The sequence below is a fragment of the Aulonocara stuartgranti genome (genome assembly GCF_965226115.1).
Source record: "Aulonocara stuartgranti genome assembly, chromosome: 11".
NCBI lineage: Eukaryota > Metazoa > Chordata > Actinopteri > Cichliformes > Cichlidae > Aulonocara > Aulonocara stuartgranti.
Window position 1 is genome coordinate 6134688 of NC_138947.1, and position 24516 is coordinate 6159203.

Here is a 24516-nt window from a genome sequence, read left to right on the forward strand (position 1 = left end):
GAAACATGGAAAACATCATGGATTCTCATATTGCGAGGGAGTTTTAACTTCACAGAGACAGGATTGACCAAGGCGGAGATTTCAAAAGGGCCAATGAAGGTGGGTGTAAGTTTCTTAGATTCAGTCCTGACCGGAACAAAGCGGGTAGAAAGCCATACCTTCTGGCCGACAGAGTATTCGGGTGCTGGAGTCCGGTGCCGGTCTGCGATGCGTTTGTTGTTCTCCTTCGTGCGCAGTAGGGCCGCTTGAGTTGCCCGCCAAACTCTGTGACACCTGCGCAGATGAGCCTGGACGGAGGGTACAAAGTGCTCACCTTCCACAGCAGGAAAAAGAGGAGGCTGATATCCCAAGGAAGCTTCGAATGGAGACCGGCCGGTGGCAGAGGCCGTCAAGCTGTTATGGGCGTACTCGATCCACGGCAACTCCTCACTCCAGATGGTTTGATTGGTGGAGGTGACGCAGCGCAGGGCGGTCTCCAGTTCTTGGTTGACCCGCTCGGATTGGCCGTTGCTCTGAGGATGATAACCCGAGGATAGACTGACCTTTGCGCCCAGGGAGTTGCAGAACTCTTTCCAGACCCGAGAAGTAAATTGAGGCCCTCTGTCGGACACTATGTCTTCCGGGATCCCATGCAGGCGGAAGACGTGAGTGGCGAGTAGGCGTGCAGTCTCTAGAGCTGTGGGAAGCTTAGGCAGAGCAATGAAATGAGCCACTTTAGAGAAACGATCGATTATGGTGAGAATGACAGTGTTACCTGCTGATGGAGGTAACCCGGTGATGAAGTCCAGTGCTATGTGAGACCATGGCCTGGAAGGAGTGGATAACGGATGGAGCTGACCCGCCGGGGGTTGGTTCGATGGTTTGTTTCGGGCACAGACCGTACAAGCAGTGATGTATTCCCGAGTATCTTGGGTGAGTGAGGGCCACCAGAAGTACCGCTGGAGAAACTTGACGGTGCGATGTATCCCTGGGTGGCATGAGAACCGGGCCGTGTGAGCCCATTGCAGAACCTGGGATCTGACAGAGCGCGGAACATAGAGTCGGTGGACGGGCCCCCCTCCCGGATCCGGTTCGGCTATCTGAGCCGCCCGGATGGCCGCCTCGATCTCCCAGGTGATGACCCCAATAGTACAGGTTGCCGGCAGAATGGAATCCGGATCCGCCTTTTCGTCAGCAGCGGAAAACTGACGGGAGAGAGCGTCCGGCTTGACATTTCGGGAACCGGGTCTGTAGGTGATTGAGAAGTGAAAACGGGTGAAAAACAGGGCCCATCTGGCCTGTCGAGCGTTGAGACGTTTCGCCGTTTGAAGGTAGGCTAGATTTTTGTGATCGGTCCAGACCACGAAGGGTTGAGTGGTGCCTTCCAGCCAATGCCGCCATTCTTCCAGGGCGAGCTTAATCGCCAAGAGCTCCCGATCGCCCACGTCGTAGTTACGTTCTGCAGGGGTGAGACGACGGGAAAAATAGGCACAAGGGTGCATCTTACCTTCCCTCTGTTGGGAAAGGACGGCCCCCACCCCTGAGTCGGATGCGTCGACCTCTACCACGAACTGAAGAGTGGTATCAGGTTGGACCAGGATGGGCGCTGAAGCAAACCGTTTCTTGAGCTCCTGAAAGGCTGATTGGACAGCGTCACTCCACTGAAAAGCAAGCTTGGGAGAGGTTAACTGAGTTAATGGTAAGGCAATCCTGCTAAAGTCCCGTATGAATCTCCTGTAGAAGTTAGCGAAGCCAAGGAAGCGTTGCAACTGGCGACGGTTGTTTGGTTCTGGCCAGTTCACAACAGCCTTGACTTTCAAAGGGTCGGGTCGAAGATCTCACCGCTCGATTATGTACCCTAGGAAGGCAACCGAGGGCACATGAAACTCACATTTCTCGCTTTTGACGAACAGCCGGTTCTCCAGAAGGCGTTGCAGCACCAGCCGGACCTGGGTCTCGTGTTCCGCCTGGGAGGAAGAGAAGATCAGAATGTCGTCTAGATAGACAAACACAAATCGGTTAATAAAGTCCCTTAGAACATCATTGACCAGAGCCTGGAATACTGCAGGTGCGTTAGTGAGGCCGAACGGCATGACCAGATACTCAAAATGTCCAAGGTGGGTATTAAACGCCGTCTTCCATTCATCGCCATCCCGAATCCGGACCAGGTGGTAAGCGTTTCTCAAGTCCAGCTTGCTGAAAATGACTGCGCCCTGGAGAAGTTCGAAAGCGGAGGTGAGCAGGGGCAGTGGATATTTATTCTTGACCGTAATGTTATTGAGTCCCCGAAAGTCAATACAGGGTCAGAGGGTCTTATCCTTCTTTTCCACAAAGAAGAAACCTGCTGCGACGGGTGAGGAAGAGGCCCGGATAATGCCGGCAGCGAGAGATTCAGTTATGTATTTCTCCATAGCCTCCCGTTCCGGCAGCGAGAGGCTATAGAGGCGGCTGGTTGGTAAGGGAGCTCCCGGCAGCAGGTCTATGGCGCAGTCATAGGGCCGATGGGGTGGCAGCGACTGGGCTCGGTCCTTCCGAAACACCTCAGCGAGATCGTGGTAAGCAGACGGCACATCTGCTAAGTCGGAAGACCGCGGTGGCTCTGGGCCGGTGACAGATTTGTTAGGAGGTACGGCAGCCTTAAGGCAAGTCATATGACACTCCTCTCCCCAGCCCGTAATGCCTCCTTTCTGCCAATTAATCGTGGGGTTGTGTTGCTGGAGCCAGGGATGACCGAGAACTAACGGCGTCTGAGTGGAGTGAAAAACAAAAAAAACTAATCTCCTCCGAATGATTGCCAGACAGTGTGAGGGTGAGCGGTTCAGTGATGTGTGTGATGTCGGGGAGGCGCTGCCCTGATAAAGCCGTGACGCGTAAGGCGTGGGGTAGTGACTCCACAGTCACACAGAGTCGTTTAGCTAGTTCAGAGTCAATGAAATTTTGTTCTGCTCCAGAATCAATAAGCACAGAAAGTGAATGACACTCGGAATGGACCAGAAGCTTAGCCGGCAGGGCTAAACGTGGAGGAGATTTATCCTGATTCAAACCGCCCACCAGTACTCCTACCATCACTGGCGGGCGCAGCCTTTTGCTCGCGACGGACAGGAGGCAATCATGTGTCCCTTATTACCACAATACAGACACTCACCGGCCGTGATGCGTCGCTGACGTTCTGCAGCAGTTAGGTGAGAGCTGCCGATTTGCATGGGCTGTACCTCTCCGTCGGCGCCCCCTGATGTCCGGGAGGACCGGTAATCGGCCGAAGCCTCCGCCCATCGCGGCCCTGCGGCCTCCTGGGAACTGGAGTTCCGTGCTTGCCGACGAGCTCGTAGCCGCTCATCCACCTTAATACATAACGACATCAATTCGTCAAAAGCAGTGGGTAGGTCCCGCATAATCAATTCATCTTTCAGATCTTCCCGGATGTTATTTAACAATGTGCTCCTGAGCGCATCCGGTCCCCAGCCGGTTTCTTCTGCCAAAATCCAAAAATCGATTGAATAATCTGCCATACTCCGCTTACCTTGCTTAAAGTTAAGGAGGCGGAGCGCCGCAGCCTCGACTCCAGAGCCCTGATTAAACACAGTCTTAAAGTTAATCACAAACCTCTCAAAAGAGATCTCCGGGTTGGAGTTTAACACGACCTGGGCCCATTTCAAAGCCCGGTCACGAAGCATCTGTACCAAGAACGCAATCTTTGCCCCGTCATTGTTATGAAAACGCCGCTGTTCGCGGAAAATCAATGAACACTGGGCCAGAAAGCCAGAGCACTTCTCTGTCTCCCCTGAAAAGGGCTCAGGCGAAGGCAGAGGACCGTCAGAGGATGGGGTGGCTGCCGATGAGGGACCGGCCGTAGCCGCCGCGAGTGTCTCCTGCTAGGCAGGGCGAGCCGGCTGGGAGGTCCCTGGCTGTACTCCCCCTGGCGTAGTCAAACCGGAAACAGCTTGAGTTAGTGCAGCGATCTCACCTCGCAGCTGATGTAACATTTGTTCGTGGCGAGTCAGCGCCGCTTCTTGGGCAGCCAGTGCCTGACCGATGGTATTCTGATCTGCTGAGTCCATGTTGTGGCTGGATCGTTCTGTCAAGTTTCGTAGATCGGACTCACACGCAGACCACTAGTGTCTTCAAAAGGTGCATTTATTTACAGTGTCTCCTACAGTGGAATTCATATATACACATAATAGTGTCAAAGGAAAAAAGGGGCCGGGGTTCCAGGGTCCAGGAGTGAAAGAGGCAGGAGTCCAGGAAGGGAAAGTTTCCATTCAGTCCTAGCACATCTCCTCTCCTTTATCTCTCTTGCTCCCGTTCAGTCGCCAGGCACAGGGGAAGAACAAGTCCAGAGGCAATCTATGCACAGGCAGAAAAAAACCATTAGTCTCCTGGTTCAGACATGCTCATAAACTGACTTTACAAAATACAGGACGACTGACGCTGATGACTCAACGATCCAGCGACGAGTAGAGCAGACTCGCCCTCTTAAGAAGGGTTCCAATCTTTCATGATCAGCGACAGATGTGCTGATCACCTCCAGGTGCGTAGGCCAGGGGCAGGAGCCCATACTGAGCTCCGCCCCGGCAGGAGAAAGAGAGAATGGAAGAGGGCGAGAGAGAAAGGGAGAGCAGAGGTGAGAGAGAAAGGTAAACAAAAACAAAACACCTGACGGCTGTCAGCTGACGAGGAGCGGAGACCATGACACAACCATCACCTCTGAAATTTGACTGGCCTACACCCTCAAAGACTGCTGTGATATCAGTGAAACCATGGGCAGAAATTACAGAGGGAACAAAAGGGAACAGATGCCCTTTTTTCAGGGAAAACAGTTTTGTCCTCTTAAATGCATCGTTATAAATATATGATATTGATTATAGTATAATAATATGTATTGAAAGCTCTTGAATGGTTGGGTGGGTCTCACTAGTAGCACCAGGAGAACAATCTGGAATAAAAGTTGAATTAATATGATTTTTGTTGATTGATAAATATTGTAGGATTTATGAGGTTATATTTCCAGTGGTGCATGCTAGAAAAATGTTATTAAATAATTAGCTGCAAGTGCTAAAAATGGACCTGAAACAAAGCTTGTGTGGACGGGAGAAATCTGGGTATGGCATTATTTGGTTTTTGATGCGATGCAAATGCTGGCATAAATACAGACTTAGTATTGCTTAAAACAGCTAAGGAACATCCAGACCAGTGCCGCCACAGGCAGTAGCCAAATGGATTGTTAGACTTTAATCATGGGGTTTTAAACTTGGCTCAACTGGAGAGGACAGTTGAAGGGTGATCGTGCCACCCAGTCTGCTGGACCAGAGCAGTACGTTTTCTTAAAGCTAATAAGATTAGAAAATAAAAGTCTTTTTAATCCAGTCAGAGCTAGAGTTCTGGCAGCACTCTGGCAACAACTACGGTAAATACACAGTGATCTCGTCCATACACATACACACAGTCGTGTCTCCATGGAGCTGCATTCGTTTAATAAAGCTCATTCATTTCTAAACGTAACCATAACTATTACTTGCATAATCTGCACTTAGCCTTACCCAAACACTAACGCCAATCTTTCCTAAAAATTAAATGATTTATGTAACAGGAACCTGCTTTTAGTCTCCATATGCGACTGTGCAAACAGATTTAGGTCCCCACAACATGAGTAATACCTGCACACACACACACACGCGCGCACGCACGCACGCACGCACGCACGCACGCACGCACGCACGCACGCACGCACGCACGCACGCACGCACGCACACAGACACAGGCCTCCTTTCCCTTTGGTGTCTCTGAGCCCAGATCAGCGTCTCTGAGCCCAGATCAGCATCTCTACATCCACACCTTGCTGAGTAAAGCCTGGCCTCTAAAACAGCTCCATTACCTTCGACCTCCACTTCAGTCTAGTCAGGTCATTCGAAAATCACTCACACTATCACTTGGAGGTTCACCCTGTATAAAAGCCACAGCACCTGTGCCTGCAGTTCACTTGTAATTCAACTGATATAAACTTGTTAGGTGTCTCGTCTCCTCTGTGAAGCCTTTGGGCTGAGGCCAGGAAGGAGATCACTCCTGCTGCCTTTGCAAGTCAACTTAGGTACAGCCAGACACATGCTCTCACTGCAGTCTCCAAAGCAGCCGGAGCTGTAGAAAGCTTCCTTAGCTGGTAAAAACCAAATGATACGGTCTTACTAATCATATGCTTAAATCTCCTTATAATAATTTGTATATGCACCAAACTATCTAAAAGATTAGTCAAGCTTTGTAGAAAGATAAAAAATATTTTGTAGCCTGCAAGAATGTAACAATTAAATTAAAATGACATTAAACTGTACTTTGCCAGTTCAAGAGATTATTTTGCTGAGAGCATGTCTCGTTATTTTGTAAGGTCTCAAATTTCACAATGCCTTCTGAGATTAGTGTCTTCATCTGGTCCTGAGTCTAGTGGCATTTTGCATATATAACCACCTGACTGTTTTTTTTTAAACTTATCTGGATAGGTAGGTGGATGTTTGCAAATTACTGATGCGCAGAATGGAACTGACAACACAGCTCCACCCCCCCAATCCAATGACTTCCCTCTATGCACAACTACTATCATCACTGTGCAATACTTAATTTACATGCAATAACCCACACTGTAAATATATAACACTATTTATTTATTTTTCTGATTTGTCTTTTTGTACATTTTATATTTTTGAATACTGTTCATATGTATATAGTGTATATAGCGATGCTCTGTATCCCATTGTACATGTATATAGTGACAATAAAGGCATTCTATTCTATTCTATTCTTAAAGCTTCAGAATCCCACTAAAGTTGTTTTCACATTGGTCTGTGACAAATGACAAATGCTAAATTAAAAAGTATATGTAGCGGCTCAATTAGAAGACAACCATATATGTCTAGATTTACTGAAAGGGCCAATTAGAGTGTTGACACAATTATAAAAAGGTGCAGATGTGAGTGGAAAGTGGTTTAACAGCAACACACTTGTTCTTTTAAACAGATGCAGTCTTTGTTTCGATAATTGCCAACACAATCAACCAAGAACAGCACAAATGAGCAGAAGTGACGTGGGTGGGAATACTTCACACGTGCATAGTGTGTTATATTTAACCTAATAAAGATAATATAGTATAAGCATAGCTTTTATATGTTAATAAAGTTAACGCAGCTGTGCCATGTGGGCAAATATGCACATTGATCTTACTTTTCCAGCATGTAGTGTGATGCTGAAAGCATTTACTACAGTCAAAGGGAAGAATCTGACAAACAGCCAGCTGTGACAACAAGAAGGACAGTCGATAAATTTAAAGCTTCTGCAAAATCCTGAATAAGTGACAGGTGACACATACATCCATAGTTGTCATGCATTTTATAAACCCCACCTGCATTGCTCTAGGTTAAACTCCACCCTGTTGTGTTATGATTTTGGACGGGAATGCTTTAGCACCCAGCTCACGGCTGTGAACTGTCCCCCAAGCTCATTCTAATAACAGCTATCACATTCGTTGTAAGTGTGGACGAGGTAGGATATTGGTTTTCTTCTCATTGTGTAAGTAAAAGATTCAATAAAACATTTACAACATTCTCCTCTCCAAATTCTGCAGTGTGAAAGGAAAACTGCGGCACATACATATGCAATGAGGACAGCCACAAGAGTAACAGAGTCCACGTTTCCTTTGCTAAATTTTTACTGTGCCTTTTTAATGAGTCACAGCAGTAGCCTTTGCACCAGTGCACACCCTCCCAGGGTGTGCTAACAACTGCAAAGTTAATGAAACTTTTTTGTAAATTTAACAATTTTTTTGGTTGTTTTGACAAATATTATAATAATCAATTGCAATGAAAACAACAAAAAGAGGAAACTGTTCTATTGTAAATATAGCACAGATAGAAAGATACATTAAGTTAAATACTGCTGGGCTAAAGTGAACACAACGGATAATAACGAGACTTTATCAAAAGATGATTTTCTGTTTGCAACACTTATTTTGTCCATCTGGTCGGGAATAAAGTCCAGGTTATTCATCAGCTAGGCATTTGAAAGCAAATTTCATCTCCCTGATGGCTGTCCTGCGAGACTTTAGATGCCCGTTTTGGCTCTAGGGACCACCCAACATTACTGCCTGTTATGCCCCTCTGCTCCACAATCCTCCTCAAGGTAATAGAGACAGCCTAATCCCTAGATGCTCTGAAAAACAACTGTATACACTTTAGGCTCAGGTTGGGGCTCAGAGGGGAACAACAGCAGTGGCCATTAGGCCAGAAGGACTCGCTGATGTTTTTAACTAAAATGATTAAACATTGACCTTTGTCCTCAAACCTTCAGGAGAAGGTTTTGCCTTTATGACTTCCCCCAATGATTGCATCCCCTCCCCCTTTACCACAGTGCTACAGTGCTGAGCCATCCTGTAATATGATGAGGCCAAGGCCCCATGAGCCATCCCGTAATATTATGAGGTTAAGGCTCCCTGAGCCACCCTGTAATATTAAGTCACAGTGAAGGTCAAAGCATCATGGGTTGTTGATAGCAGCAGAGATAAGAAATAAGACTAACGCCGAGCACATCAGAGATGAGAGATTTTCCCCTTCTGTATCATCATCTTTGGCATAGTTTAATGTTACTTACCTACACAGCTTTGTGTGTATGGTTTGAGAAGGCTGTTGCTTTTTTGTTTTGTTTTGTTTAAGTTACACCAAACAGATGATCTGCTGTTGAGAAAATGAGAAATTCATACACACAAACACAGTTTGCAATAATTTTCCATCAAAGTGAAGAGTTTAAAGACATGAGTGGTGGCTGAAATTCTAAAACAGGAATGGTCGATTTCTTGACAGGACATAAGAGTGGACAGGAGAGATGAGGAAAATACACAATACACAATATTGTGTATTGTGTATTTTGTTGTACAGTTATTTTATTTTCAACTTTAATTTATATATTTTATCTTATTCTTCCCAGTTAAATTTACCCTTCATTCTAATTTGTGTTGTACAGTTATTTCATTTTTAACCTTAATTTATATTTTATTCCTTCCTAGTTAAATTTACCCTTTTTAATTTTTCATATTTATTTCCTATCTTATTCATAGCCTTTCCTTTTTTTGTTTTCTTTAGGTCACGAGCAGTTGTCCAAGCATTTCACTACATATCGTACTGTGTATGACTGTGTACGTGACAAATAAAATTTGAATTTGAATTTGAATTTGAATTTGAAAGGACGTGCAGGAAATGGCCTGGGGTAGACTCGCCAAAACCAGTAAGTTATGTTGGTGCATGAGAAAAGCCAGGCCTAAAGATCTAGGCCTAAAGTTCAGTCAGCGAGCCCCTTAAAAATCACAGGTCTGCATTCCCCAACTGGTTGGTGAGTGGCTGCTAGAGGTTGCTGGCAGTTGCTTGCAAAGAAGCGTATGGAGCTGCACCAGAATGCTCCATGCAATTACTCTTTCCTAGCAGATTGCTGTGGTCGTGTGTAGTTTGCCTGGAAGATGTCAACTTGTCTGCCAATATTCATCAACTGCTTGGTGAGCTGCAGTGAAAAGTGTGTCTTTTCTGTGTTGGTTGTGGTGGTAAGGCACAAGTGCCACCTGAAATATCAAAATCTCATAGCAACCAAAGCGGTCAGGATTTCGGTGCAGCATCCCCTTTGTGATATATTTCACCTAGAAACATTAAGCAAACACTCGCCAACATTTTACCCTAACAACCTGTTGTTTCCACGTGGTGCCAACTGGTCGCTAAGTCTGCGTGACTGAGGCCTTAATATAGTGTTCACTCTCACTGACTTTTGCTGTTATTTATGGCTGTGTTATTCATTTTTCCCTCTTTCATCACATGTGTGCTTCAAGTGTGAGAATTGGTCATTTAAACGACTTGAAGCTTCATTTATTCAGGTCATCAACAATATACCTGCCAGGTATGGCGAAGATCAGATGAACGGTTGTTGAAAAAAATGCAAGAAAACACAAATGCCTACAGCATTTGAAAAGATGAAAAGTTTCCAACAGAACAAATAAGCAGAGTGAGTGGTTTAACTTTTGACCCCCTCAGATAAAAGATGAATCTCCGACCTCCAAAGAGAGGATCAAAGCAGTCAGTCGACGGGAAACACCGATGCAATGAAACAAGCCAAAGGATGAATACTGTATTTCCGAGATTCCCAACAATTCACTTGCCAATTGTGTCCTCTTTTTATTAGAGAACTCCTTTTGTGGTTGACTGGATTATTGCTGAACACTACGAGAATCATGAATCTTTCATTTGGATGTTTCTTTTGCTGCTGATTGCTCCATCCCTGCTGTCAAGGTTGACTTTTTAATTGGCTAAAAAAATAAGCCTATATAATAAGATATAATATATATATAATCCTTATAGGGTTGCTTGCTGTGCCTGTGTCAAAACCTCAGAATAACAGCTTATTGAAAACAAGTGGTGCTAAAGCAGAGTGAGTGTTATCTTCTCTTATGCAAAATTATTTTCACAGAGGAATAAGACAATCTGAAAAGTGTGCAGAACCACAAAGCTTGAAATAACGTCCACATTTAATGATAACCCCCTTTTTTCTGGTGATGTCTGTGTAATAAAAAGATAAAGGGAGCACAGTTTGCCTGATCGATATCATAGCCGGGGGCATTGTGTCAGCTGCGGAGTCGTGGAAGGACCATGTCTCCTCCTCCATCAAGATTAAAAGTGATGATGGTAAAGATGGAGAGAATGGCTGAGAAATTGGGAGAGGGAGTTGCAAGGAGAACAGAGGAAGACGGCTGAATGAGGGGAATAAAAGAGATTTAATGATCTCTTTGAGCTTCACATGCACTAATGCCAAGCTTCATGAATGTGTTGTTGTTTTTCTGTGCACCTCAAGGAATATTCCTTTTTTCTTAGCTCAACAACGCTTAAAGATGAATGCATGGGTGCACACGTATGCACTCACAAACATTCACATAGGTGTAAAAATACACAGAATCTGACAAAAGCACACAAACACACAGAGCCCCAGCCTTACGATGCGCTCGTCACACCCACACTCAGATTAACTGACGCATATCTGAATCTGTGACTCACACAAGGAGAATAAAACCATGTTTATATATGCACAACACTGATGTATTCATTTGAACATCTCCTGCATTCGATTCCACAGCAATTTCACAACGAGTTTCTGAACTGGGATTCTTTGCTTGAAGTATTTTGGATCTAAGATAAGACCTTACAATGAGGGGACAACTGATTCTGACAGGAGTGTGCCAGAAAAAGGCCTCCTTATGTGAAATTCAGTATTCAGAATGAGTCTTTAGCAGCCATGGGAGGGGTTTTCATATGTGCACAAACAAAATCTTTTGCTTCAGATGAATATTTAACAGAACAAAGTTATTCCTGCATCTGCTACATTCCAGTGCACTACAGTAAACTTCTCACCTGAAACCAAGAAGTAAAGTACAAGAAAGGGGAGAAAAGTCTGATTTTCTACACATTGTGCTCCAACTCAAGACTGAAATCCAGATTTCTGAGAGCTGCCACCAAATTTTAAATGGTAGTAAACTGAACTTAACTCCTAAAAAAAAAACTACAAAATATCCCAGAAAGGTTTCTGTTGCATTGTGTAGACATAAATGGTAGTTGTGGTCAACTTGTCTAATTCTACAGCAGCACCACTTTTGGCAAACAGCATCTCTGCATGGCTGGATAACCCACAGAAAACAGTGTCTTCGTTATAAATTAGTTTCAATAAAACTAGCCAGAGGAAATCTTCAGGAATTATGAGACATGGCCTGTGTGCACACATCTGAAATTAACCACAGTTGAGGGAGTAGATGCCGTGGCTCCGTCTGGCATAGCATCACCCACAGCTTGTCACCATTACTGTTAGAGATACATTGAGCCAAAACCCCCAATTTATGAGTTCTACCCTGGTTTTAAAGCAAATTAGATAACTAAAGCCATGTAGAACACAACCATTTAATGCTGCACTTCCACCCACTATAATGCACACTCTGTGGAATAAACAGAAAGGTCTTCAGTGCAGCCACACATCGCTGCTACAGGTACAGTATACAAATGTTCAGACTTTTAAAAAAATACCCATTTAAAGGAGATTTAGGACGAAACTCACAAAATAAACACCTGAAAATGAACAACGTGGTAAAATGAAAGTATATGGTTGAGTTTATGAACATTGCCCAAAGGTGCTACAACCATAAAAAAGCAGTTTATCAGCCTAGTGCTACTGCTAACTACTTTTAAATATATAAAGACATCCTAAAAATTGTCAGTTCAACTATAGAGCCAGTTTTACCCTCGGTAGTTCAGCTGATATTCATATACTCATATATGATATGTGATCCAAGTGAAATTTGGGACTCATCCAAATATTTTGAAAGGGTTGTAGCTTATGTCTAAAAACATACTGAGATACATGTAAAATTAACATCCTCCAATTCTTAGGTCTGCCTGGTGAGTGTGTAACACACTGTCCAGCAGCTAATGAGGATATGTGCCAACAAACTATTATTTATGTAATCTGTACCGCACATTTTTCGAGGTTTTCCTTTACAAAAGGAACAAGCTCTGGGACTACACTCCTGACAAACGCACATGCAAGCATACCCACCATGACTGTTGCAGCGTGACGTCTCCACCAGCCTGTTGTCCTGATCGTAGCACACCATGGCCTGGTAGCGGTAGCCCTGTCCACATTCCTTGATGTCTCCTTGCACCTTCATTCCTAGGATGCTCTCCACTCTGCCTCCCTCAGGCAGGATGCAGTCTGACCAGTTCCCCACTGGCTGTGCGTTGTACTTATCACAGGGGCAGTACTGCGTCTCACTCAGAGGGTACATTTGTGTGTTCTTGCACTTGTCTTTCTTCTTGCTTCTCCCTGCGGAGTGGAGCAGGATATAGATTAAGAGAATCCAGAGACCTATGTGTCTGCTGGCATTGACGGATTTCAGCATGATACTGAGGCTGCTTTCAAGGTCTTGTTTACCCGCTAAAAAAAAAGACTAGACAACACAGGAGCTGCTGTGCCCCTATGCATGTGGGATACATGATGATAGATTAGGCTTGCCAAATAGTTTCCAGCAGAGTGGGCTCTTACTGAAACAGCTTGATATTTTTTATCCTCACACATGCCAAGCATCGTTAATCACAGATCACTGTGCAAAGAAATACTCTTTTCCTTACAGCAGCTCTCATTAGTAGCTGTTTCCAATGTAAATAAGGAGATGATGTGTGGATGACTGTCCCTCTGATGATCCGAGGCTTTACCTGCAGTTTTTTGCCATCAAATTTTCGAACTGTGGATTCTCAAATTTGTCTTGTGACAGGCGCACAGCTTTGTGTTGTTGATACTGTCCACAAACATCACAGTGACCAACAGGCAGAAGAAATGAATGCTTCTTCCACCCTGGGATCCAAATGTTACACCAACCACAATTATTTTAGATTTGGTAAAAAGAAAAACTTACTAAGGCTAAAAAGAAATGAACTAGGAGGTAGTGGGCAGTCATGGTATTAATAAAAATGCTTTTGAACCACAGGATAGTGGCTAAACCACAAAATCCACACTTTCCCCTTCCTAAAAAACTAAAAACAATGAAAGCATGTCTCTAAAAGAGTAATTACCTGACTTATGACTTACTAATGATCCGTCTGCTCTCTTACACATAGGTGGTTGGGTCAAAAGGTACTTAAAATTCACATCACTGGATAACAAAAGCTTTTCAAATCCACTTTCTCACAGTTTCGGGTTGACTTTGTAACCTCTGTGCACAGTTGTGGAGGTACCTTAATTCTTTACACTATTACACATGACTGCAATGCACGACGTACCCCCTGGTGACACTGACACTGATCACAAAGGCAGACGTCTTCTCCTAGACTTGTTGCTTTAATTCCACCAGAACATTTAGCTGTCAAAAACTAAACGCAGAGATTTTTTACCTTGTGTTTCATTTTAAAACTCCTCTGTTGGAGCGCTGCTCAAATCTTCTTGCACTCCTCAAATGTTAAACTCCAATGCAAATAAGTCTGCCTGAAAACGGTTCACAGCAGTGCATTGTTTGTGCTATGCCGCTCTGTCCTCACCTATCAATGACCTCTTTCTGGTGCGGACCCCCACACAGTCAGCTGTGCAAGACGAGAACTTGGACCAGTTGGTCAGCTGGCAGTCATCCTGGCAGGGGAGCTGACAGCGCTGAGTGATGGCAGGCATGGCCTTGGCAAATTTCAGACACTCACTGATATCGGCCTGCGTCCCGTCCAGCTGGCGGCAGGACACGGCTGGAAGAATGAGAGGAAGTCGGGTCAGAAGACCCCATTAGAACATTAAACATTGTGATTTAATGACTGATTGTTTCAACAGATTGATTGGAAGTCGTAACATGAATGGAAAGTTAAAGACATTGTTGAAAGGTAATCAAAAGTTGAATGTTTATAGGAACACTAGTGTAAAAAAACAACATTCAAGTTGAGATGACTAAATACCATTTTTCACGACTGTTACTGTTACAGTTTACTTTACTTTTTTGATGCATTTTCCATTTGCAGGACTTCCTCTGAATCTTACTTCATCACAGCATATTTTGATTTTGTAGACAAAACAAAATGTCCTAAAAAGTAGTAAAATATAAAGTATTTAGCTCTACATTCAGCAATTCCAAAATGAGAAACAAACTTATATGTTGTATTTGTGCACAATAAAAATATAAACGCAAGGGTCATTCATATTTCATATAGGGTGGTTGCTTCCAGTTCAACCACAGTAGATTTCCCTGCAATGAAGCATGGAAATCTCACTTACGTTAAATGTCTAAATTTTACAGGAAGGAAAAGTTCAGCAAGGTACTCTCAGCTAATCCCTTATTTCCCAAGAGCCTACCACGGCACACGGATCTGCATCTTTGATTTGGTACAGATTTTACGCCTTTCCTGACACATTCCTCCCATTTATTGAGGCTTGGGACCAACACTCGGAGTACACTAGCTTGTGACTTCCTGAGGCTGGGTTTGTATCTCCTCCCAGTCTCAGACCTGCTCAGTATTTAGGTCAGAAAGCTTGACTCTAATAGTTCAATAATTTAACAACCAGTGTTCCAGTTATTTGTGCATTATGCACACAATAGCAGAGGCGGTGGTGTATGTTTCATGATCAACAACAGCTGGTGTGATTATGCGAACGTGCACCCGGTCAAATCCTTCTGCTCACCGGACCTGGAGTACCTGATGATTAAGTGCCGGCCATTCTGGCTACCGAGGGAATTTACAGCAGTGATTATTACGGCTGTTTACATTCCCCCACAAGCCGACACTGACCGTGCACTCAGGGAACTGTACAGCGCGATCAGCAGCGAGGAAACCGCACACCCAGAGGCAGCGTTTATCACAGCCGGAGACTTTAATAAGGGAAACCTGAAGAAAGTCTCACCAAAACTCCATCAACACATCCTTTTCAACACACGTGGAAACCGGCAACTCGACCACTGTTACACCTCTTTCCGGGATGCGTACAAAGCCCTCCCCCGCGCCCCATTCGGCCAATCAGATCACTGCTCCATCCTGCTCCTGCCCGCCTACAGGCAGAAGCTGAAACAGGAAGCTCCAACCCGGAGGGCGGTGCACTGTTGGACGGACCAATCGGAGTCTGCGCTGCAGGACTGTTTTGATCACGCGGACTGGGAAATGTTTCACGTGGCCGCCAGAGACATTGATGAATACACAGACTCAGTCTGTGGATTTATCAGGAAATGCGTGGAAGATGTCGTCCCATCCAGAACAGTCAAATCCTTCCCAAATCAAAAACCCTGGATTAACGGAGATGTTCGCGCGGCACTGGCGGCACGGAACACCGCCTTTGCCTCCGCGAACACATCGGACTACAAACACGCACATTACCAACTCCGGAAGACGATCAAAGCAGCCAAACGTGAGTACAGGGACAGGGTGGAGCAACAGTTTGACAACCCTCGGAGTATGTGGCAGGGACTAAACACGATCACAGACTTTAGAGGGAAAACCAGCACACCGCAGACCACGGCCTCTCTGTGTGAGGATCTAAACGTATTCTACGCTAGATTCGACACAGCGAACACCATGAGACCGGACAGTGTGCGCACCGCGGATGACGTCAGTGCGCACACTGTGTCTGAGGAGGATGTGCGGAAGTGCTTCAGGAAGGTGAACGCACGCAAAGCTACTGGTCCGGACGGGATTCCCGGCCGCGTCCTCAGGTCATGCGCGGCTCAGCTGGCTGGAGTGTTCACGCACATCTTCAACCTTTCCCTCTCTCTGTCTGTAGTCCCAGCCTGCTTCAAAATGGCCACCATCGTCCCTGTACCCAAATCCTCCACCATCTCCTCATTGAACGACTGGCGACCTGTAGCCCTGACCCCCATCGTAAGCAAATGCTTCGAGAAGCTGGTCAGGGACTTCATCTGCTCTGCACTACCCGACTCACTGGACCCTCTACAGTTTGCATACCGCCACAACAGGTCCACTGATGATGCCATAGCCCTGACACTACACACTGCCCTGTCACACCTGGAGAAGAGAGACACGTATGTGAGGATGCTGTTTGTAGATTACAGCTCAGCATTCAATACCATCGTTCCCTCGAAGCTGGACAGGAAACTGCAGGATCTAGGACTGAGCAGCTCCCTCTGCAGCTGGATCCTTAGCTTCCTGTCTGACAGACGCCAGGTGGTCAGACTGGGCAGCATCACCTCATCCCCCATCACACTGAACACTGGTGCTCCACAGGGGTGTGTACTGAGCCCTCTCCTGTACTCACTCTACACCTACGACTGCACAGCCACTAACAGCTCCAACATCATTGTGAAGTTTGCGGACGACACTACAGTGGTGGGTCTTATCACCAACGGTGATGAGACGGCTTACAGGGAGGAGGTCAGCGCCCTGACCCACTGGTGTCAAGACAACCATCTCACCCTCAACGTCGCAAAGACAAAGGAGTTGATAGTGGACTTCCGGAGGTGCAGAGAAGTACACACCCCCATCACCATCAACGGCGCTGCTGTGGAGAGAGTGAGCAGCTTCCGGTTCCTTGGAGTACACCTGGCTGAGGATCTTACGTGGTCAGTACACACAAACAAAACAGTGAAGAAGGCCCAGCAGCGCCTCTTCTTTCTCAGGAGACTGAAAAGATTCGGCATGAGCCCCCGCATCCTCAGGACCTTCTATCACTGTGCCATTGAGAGCATCCTCACTGGATGCATCACCACCTGGTATGGCAACAGCACCGCCTACAACTGCAAAGCTCTCCAGCGAGTAGTGTGGTGCTCTGAACGGATAATTGGAGGTGAGCTTCCCTCCCTCCAAGACATCTACAGGAAGCGGTGCCTGAGGAAAGCGGGGAGGATCATCAAGGACTCCAGTCACCCCAGCCATAAACTGTTCAGACTGCTTCCATCAGGAAGGAGGTTCTGCAGCATCCGGTCCCGTACCAGCAGACTGAGAGACAGCTTTTTCCATCAGGCCATCAGACTGCTGAACACGTCATAGACACCTCAGCTTCACTACTGGAACTTTAACATTATGCACTCCACACTGTATATAAATGCCACTTGTTTTGCACATATTCAACTCTGTATATTTTATAGATTTTATTATTATTATTATTATTTTATTTTATTTTTTTACTATTTAATTTGTAAAAATGTGTATACACACACACACACACACACACACACACACACACACACACACACACACACACACACACACACACACACACACACACGTAGGAAAATATTTAGTATACACATCCAGAAATGCATACACTATTATATATTGTACATATATTTATTAGTTTCAGGTTGGCCATTCTTGTATTTTGCTCGTTTGTGTTGTTGTGTTTGCACATCTCTGTTGCTTGTGGGGCTCGCACACAAGAATTTCACTCGCATGTGCTGTGCCAGTGTGCCTGCACATGTGATGTGACAATAAAAAGTGATTTGATTTGATTTGATATATAAAGTTAAGGTGAGTTGAGTTGCAGACGGGCTTATAGGCACATTTGGTTTCCTATGGAAAGAAATATCTGCTGTCTGTAGTTTGATGTTATATTTTTACTGCACAGATAAAAACTAGACAGCAAAAGTGATATTTTTGCCTCATGATATTGCTGTGTTTTAAAAAAGCAATATAGTATATTATACATTTAGCACTTGCAGAAGTCATTTAATAGAGGTAAAGCTTGACTAATAAAAGATTTTTGTCAGCCAAGAAAAATTTAAGGGAGTGAAAACTTCAGATATCACTAACTATGCTAATAGGATTTATATAGATTTATAAATACATATCTTTATATGTATTTATAAACTCTCTCTATATATGTAAACACTATTGGGTTCATTAAATCACCTGAATAACCTTTCAGTTATGTAAGTCACAAGAGCATGCTAGTAACACGGGCACTGCTTGGTTTCTATTTATGGCCACAACCAGAAAACAAAATGAAACTTAACATTACTCTAAGGTTACAATTCATAAAGAAGATGCCACATTGAAGATTCGCTTAACCAACAAATGATGTTACTTATAAACAAAGATAAATAAACCATTTGGGTCTTGGCCCGGTACACAATATACTATAGGAGCCAGGACTTTCCCCTCTAAACTAATTTAATAGTAAATGAAATAAGCTAAATAACCCCCCCCCCCCCCCACACACACACACACACAAACACACAAAGAAGAAAGGAACTGAGGGGACTGGAGAGCTGTTCGCTCCTCAGTCCCAATCCTTTGCTCAATAAGGGCCAGGAAGACCAATAATTAACTTCTGTTCAGCTATGATGCTACTCTGCTACATGTGCTGTCAGAGTCAGAGCTACTATAGAGCTATACCCAATTTATTTTTTCTGCATTATACATTTTTTTTCATCATGTCAATATAAAATCTGTAAAAATGATCACCTAATTAAATCAGATATTATTGCTAGTGCACTAACATTGTCAATTGGCTAGATAGATCGATCGATCGATTGATAGATCTTTATTAATCCCACGGGTAGGTTCCTCCGGAAAATTTAGTGTCCAGCAGCAGAACACAGACAAAATTTTTCTTAGTAAGAAAAAATAAAGGGGAAAAAAAGAATATGAATACAAGTATAAAAATAACATATAGAAGCCAAAATGTCTATTGCTATAGCTAAAGCTCTTTCAGAACTACACAACACATCCTACAACCTCTGACAGGCCAAGTAGTTCTTGTGACAAGTGAAATGACTTTGATATGTGAAATCACTGAAGTGCCCCTTTAATTAGGAGTTCTTAACCCACTCGTGAGCACGATGACTTGAAATATAGATTTAAAGGGAGCGGATGAAAAATAGATCAGAACTTTACGATTCAGATTAGCTCTCAGGGGGGTTTAATAACAATTAAGAAAAGAGCAGACACAAAAGCATCTCTCCCTCAATTGGTTTAAAGCCCAGAAGTCAATTTGTCTTTGACTGCATCATCCTTTCCTTTGTTCTTTCAATAAAGGGTAGTACTTGTGTTGCTGCAATATTTCATTTTCTTGTGATGCAGACATTCTGCAGGGCCGTACCTTCATAGAGAAATCAATCTCTAAGCACATTTTGCTGAACCCCCGTGGGCACCGCTATTGGTTTGGAAAGCCTCCGTCGGCTGGTGTGTTAGGTCAGGTCTTATATTGTTGTGTGTGTGTATGTGTGTGACAGAGTGGCTGTGTTCAAGAAAGAGAAAGAGAACAGCACAAGCCCTCTGTTCTGTGTGTTTAATAATGCCACTATAGGGTTTTTCCACCCTCTAAGGAAAGCCTCTTTCCAGGTAAACAACACAATACGCTGTCAGGAAACACGGACCAGAAAGGACAGCGTGTCTCATTTGGTCTGAGTCGATGACAAAATGATTTCTGCCATTTGGAAGTGACAGAAGTGTGAAAACCAGTGCAGGAGAGTCTGAACTTCAAGTGTCACATGGCATCAAGTCACAGAGAAGCTGCACAGAATCTGGAAAAATAAGGTCTATAATGGACCTTAAAGCATTTTCATAAACCGATTCTTCTGTCCATTAATGCAAGCTAGCAAAGGCGAGACAGAAAAATAAGCACTAATAATGGCTTTCCATAGGAGCTGGAAATGAAATTGATCATTCTGCGTGACCCCCCTGAAATTGGATTTTTATGAAAGCCTCCTAGGACTCTATAGTGTACCCATTCTCTATAAAATGGCGAGAGGAAATATGCTTTTAAAGAGAGAGAGCCACAACTCTTAAAGTACTTGTCACTTGTGCGTGAAGTCGATATGAACAGGGGTCTGGGCTGTTGTGTGCTATAGGCACGGTGAAGCATCTTCTTCTAAATTTGAGCAAGAGATATTGGATTAAAATTGCATGACAAGAGCCCGAGGTGGAAAAAAAAAGCCAGCAGTGAAACAAGCCAAGCTGTCAAACAAGTCTCAAGAGGAGGATGATAAGGTGTGAGCACATTTCCTTCCCAAACTCTAGAGGATTACAAATAAATAAAAAAATAAAATAAAAACAACTGGAGGAAAAAAGTAAAAAGAAGAAAAATATCTTTTACTGCTGATGTTTATAGGAGTGTCATCTTCAGTTTGGGCCACGTTGTGTGAGTGGGAGGATTTGATGCGTACTCTAACTAAATTGGCCTATTCTCCAAACCTTGGCACATCCATCTGCTGCTTCATGGCTGGGCTCCAGATGCTCCGCAATGAGCAAAAATTAAATTTAGGGTGATTAGGAATGGCTCAGGGACGGTGCAGGGGGAAACAGGGGACGGAGAGATTTGTTTCTATACCTCGTGTTTGAATCCCTGGTCCACAGGTCTCTTGTGCACCCGGAGTGTCCTGTCTGAGAAACCAGGTGACCAGCTGGCACTTCCTCCATTTGTGGGTTTTCCACCTAGAATAAATAAAATAAGTACATACATATAATTGCTACAATAATATTCATTAACACAGCAACATCTTGCAAAGCACCAGGTCAGAGTCTGAATAGAATAAACTCATTTACAGCACAGTAATGCTGTGTTCTGCCCACACAGTATCAGCCCAGTTAAGGCCACATCTGGATGAGGTATTACATTGGAAATAGAAAGCATGTCCCACTTGACAGCTAACGGTTTTGTCCTGCATGACATGTCACCATGAATGAAAACCAACTCTGCATCTGGAAAACCTCATGACTTTCCAACAGAAAGACAAGCATGCTAGATGATTTTTAAGTCTTCCACGGATGTTCTATCGTTTCTCTGAGGTTGACCAAAAGGAGCAATAAGTGCTGCACCAGCTGTCTCGTTGTACAGGCGTAAACATGATAAAATACAACTGAAGCGATGCAGTGTAGCTAGGCAGAACTGTGAAAAGCAAAACAGCCTTTATGATACGCACTGCTTTGGTTGGTTTACATAATTTTCCTGGATTATAACCTACTTCTTAATGATTAGCACACTGTGAAAGCACACAGGACTGATCTGGAAACATCACTTGTCGTGTCTCTCAGCACTGAAAAGAAAAATTTGCACATCTAGGAAATTTAGGAAAAATGCACTGTGTTGCGAAAATAAGAGAAAAGGTCTGCCTGACCAGACAGGTAACAGTGATTTGTGCTGAAAAAACAATTACACTAATGAAAAGGCACGATTATGACTCACACAGCCACAGCAGCTGTTTTACAGGTACAAATCTAATCAAGTCTGAGCACAATGAGGCTGAGTGATTTTAGAAAAATATGCCATTTCCAACTTTTCAGATATAGTGCACACATCATTAAATGTTATCTGGTCACTATTTCAAACAAGGAAAATGTACATAACCGATTTTTATTTATTTACTTTTTCAATCTGAACATTTAAATGTATTGAAAATAATCTGTTTTGGTCGAAAATAACCATTACATCCGAATGTGGGCCTTGAGGCAACATTTTGGCACTTATATTGGCACCATATAAATGAATCTGAACTGAAAGCCTTACACACAGTGTGCCTGCACAAATAAAAGTGAAATTCATAGACGGATGCAGAGTGGCTGCAGAATAACCAACTTAGAATAACATAGGATTGCTGGATAGCAATTGGCAGTAAAATAAACACTGGTGTTGCTGACTGTGCCGTATGAAAAGAGAAAGTCTAAATAAAGAGTAAAGTATAAAGGGGTCTGTGCTGTTGTTTGAATTTGTATTCTTCACACAGTATCAGGGAAGGGTCTCATTAAACAACCATGCACATACATCCAGAGTCTTGCAACAGGTATGTCTGCTGCCACCACCTAACCATGATGTCACCATCAGAGAGTTAATCTGGAATTAGAAAGAAGACAAAGACAGTCTAAACCCACAGAAGACCTGCGGTGCTGCTTCAAAGGAAAAAGGATAGATGCTGATCTTTTGGGGTCTTTTTTGTCTTTATATGATGTTTATTCATCAATAACAGCTACTTGCAGCAGCACTTTTGAACTACTTTTAATCCTGCCTTTGTTTTTTGTCTTTTTTGTGTAATACATTCTTGTATTGACCATGAAATAATGCTTCATCATCACTGTAATATGAACATGCAAAACAAAAAAGCACATTGCTATTAAATATGAACAAGCTTAAAATATGTTATTGTATTTTGCATTTTTCAGTGTTTGGGCTCTGTATAGGTCCTGTTATACTCGACTATGTTATCACAAGTGTCAGCTTTTCCGCATATTGTGCAGGCCAATACACAGGAGTGCCCAAACCTACTTTCTTTGTAAGACTTTAAAAGTTTGGTAGTGATCAAACATTTATTTTGCAAAATTAGAAATTTTTGGGCAGCACAGATGGAGGACATTTTTCTAAAAAGTGCACCCCTTTTGTCCTCAGACACAGCAATCCAAAAATTACTGTCCGTTTCAATTTTACTTAGTACACGCAACAAATAAAAAATGCCTCTCCTCCTCTGATATTGTGTGTCTTTTGGGCTAATGGTTCCTGAACATACGTTTGCACACAGGGATCTTTGTGTTTTGTTAAAATTGCACTTGACATGACATTTTCAATCTGTGACAGCTGAGATAGGCTCCCCCCCGTGACCTTGATGTGGATGACCAGAAGAATTCAAATGGATGAGGTTCTATAATGAAAGTCTTCTTTTTGCTTCACAATTTTTCTTTATATCTATATGCAGGTGATAAATTGCTTCTAATCTCCTCAGTATCACAAAGTAATCTGTTCTGCAGAATGAATGACAAGCTGCTTGAATAAAATAACAATTTTAACTCATGACCCCAGAGATGTCAATGTGCAATGTCCCGTTATCTTCTAAGTAAGTCTCTGATCTGGCTAATTCTGCTCTGAAGCATTCGACGCTTCCCTTTGCACACACTTGCCTTTATTCACTGCAGAGCCCAATGCTCTAACCAGTGATTGGACTAGAAAACTGACACTTTCTTTAAATGTCATGTGCTCATCCAGCCTTAAGACAACATATTTTTACTTCTAATCAGTATATGACAGCTCCATTGATCCAAGATTACAATGTACTCGCTTCTCTCCAACTATTTATTTTTTAGAATCTAAAACATACTATTTGTTTTTTTAACTTCTATTTCCAGCACATTCCACAAAAATGTTCAGCATGAGCTGTCAGGTGCATCTAAGCCATTTGTTATGTCACACTCACATCCTGAGTAAGCACAATGTTGCTCATGTCAGCCCATGTTTTTTATAGATATGCCCATAAAAGTCTTTATAATAATATATATTTTACAAAGAAACACCTTAAAGTCAGATATGATAATAAAAACTATGTTAATGATGTTGGCTAATAGTGCTAACATTAGCTTTACAAGCTAAAAAGATGAACAACTTAAAAGCCATAAAAATCTGAAGGTTTGTTTGTTTTTAGGGCTTAAAACATTAAAATGAAGTGGGAATGAAGTCTAATCAACGACTTTACCAACCCCTTTCTAACTGGATCTGATCCAAACACCTTGATACAGTCGATGTATGTTCATTGACTGTACTCAAGCCAGTAAAAATCAATTATGGGTTAAATAAATCAATAAATGATAAAAAAAAAAAGTAAATAAAATAATTTATGTTCCAGATATGGGGGTACAATGAGAAACAAACAAAAAAAATAAAAATGCAAAAATCAAGTAAAAAAAAAAAAGAAAGTTCACAAACTGTCCTTTGATTACAGTAAAAACATGAAAAACTAACATTTGTGGATAAACAAACATTTGTGGTTGCACAACAGCTGACAAGAAGAGACTACAGAGGGTTATCAGAACTGCAGAGAAGGTGATCGGCTGTCCACTCCCCTACCTGGACTTAATTGCCAGCTCAAGATGTCTCTCCAGAGCCAGGGCAATTATAAAGGACCACCTCCATCCTAACCACCACCTCTTCAACATCCTGCCCTCTGGAAAAAGGCTCAGATCCATCAGGTGCAAAACCAACAGACTAAAGAACAGCTTCTTCCCGTGGGCTGTCAGAACTCTTAATGCAAACTAAGAGTGTGTAAAGACTTCCCCAACACATCCACCCTGACACTGCTGTTGATCATCT

General features: G+C 43.4%; 1 protein-coding gene across 1 annotated transcript in view; it reads right to left on the reverse strand.

Annotated features, from left to right (window-relative positions):
• The window catches only part of thsd7ab (thrombospondin, type I, domain containing 7Ab), a 223722-nt gene that overhangs the window by 53717 nt on the left and 145489 nt on the right, over positions 1-24516 (reverse strand). Inside the window, exons 12-14 of the mRNA XM_082550502.1 lie at positions 20779-20882; positions 14064-14258; positions 12589-12855 (exon numbers count right to left, since the gene is read on the reverse strand). Coding sequence (XP_082406628.1) covers positions 12589-12855; positions 14064-14258; positions 20779-20882 — 566 coding nt within the window. The remainder of the gene's footprint in view (positions 1-12588; positions 12856-14063; positions 14259-20778; positions 20883-24516) is intronic.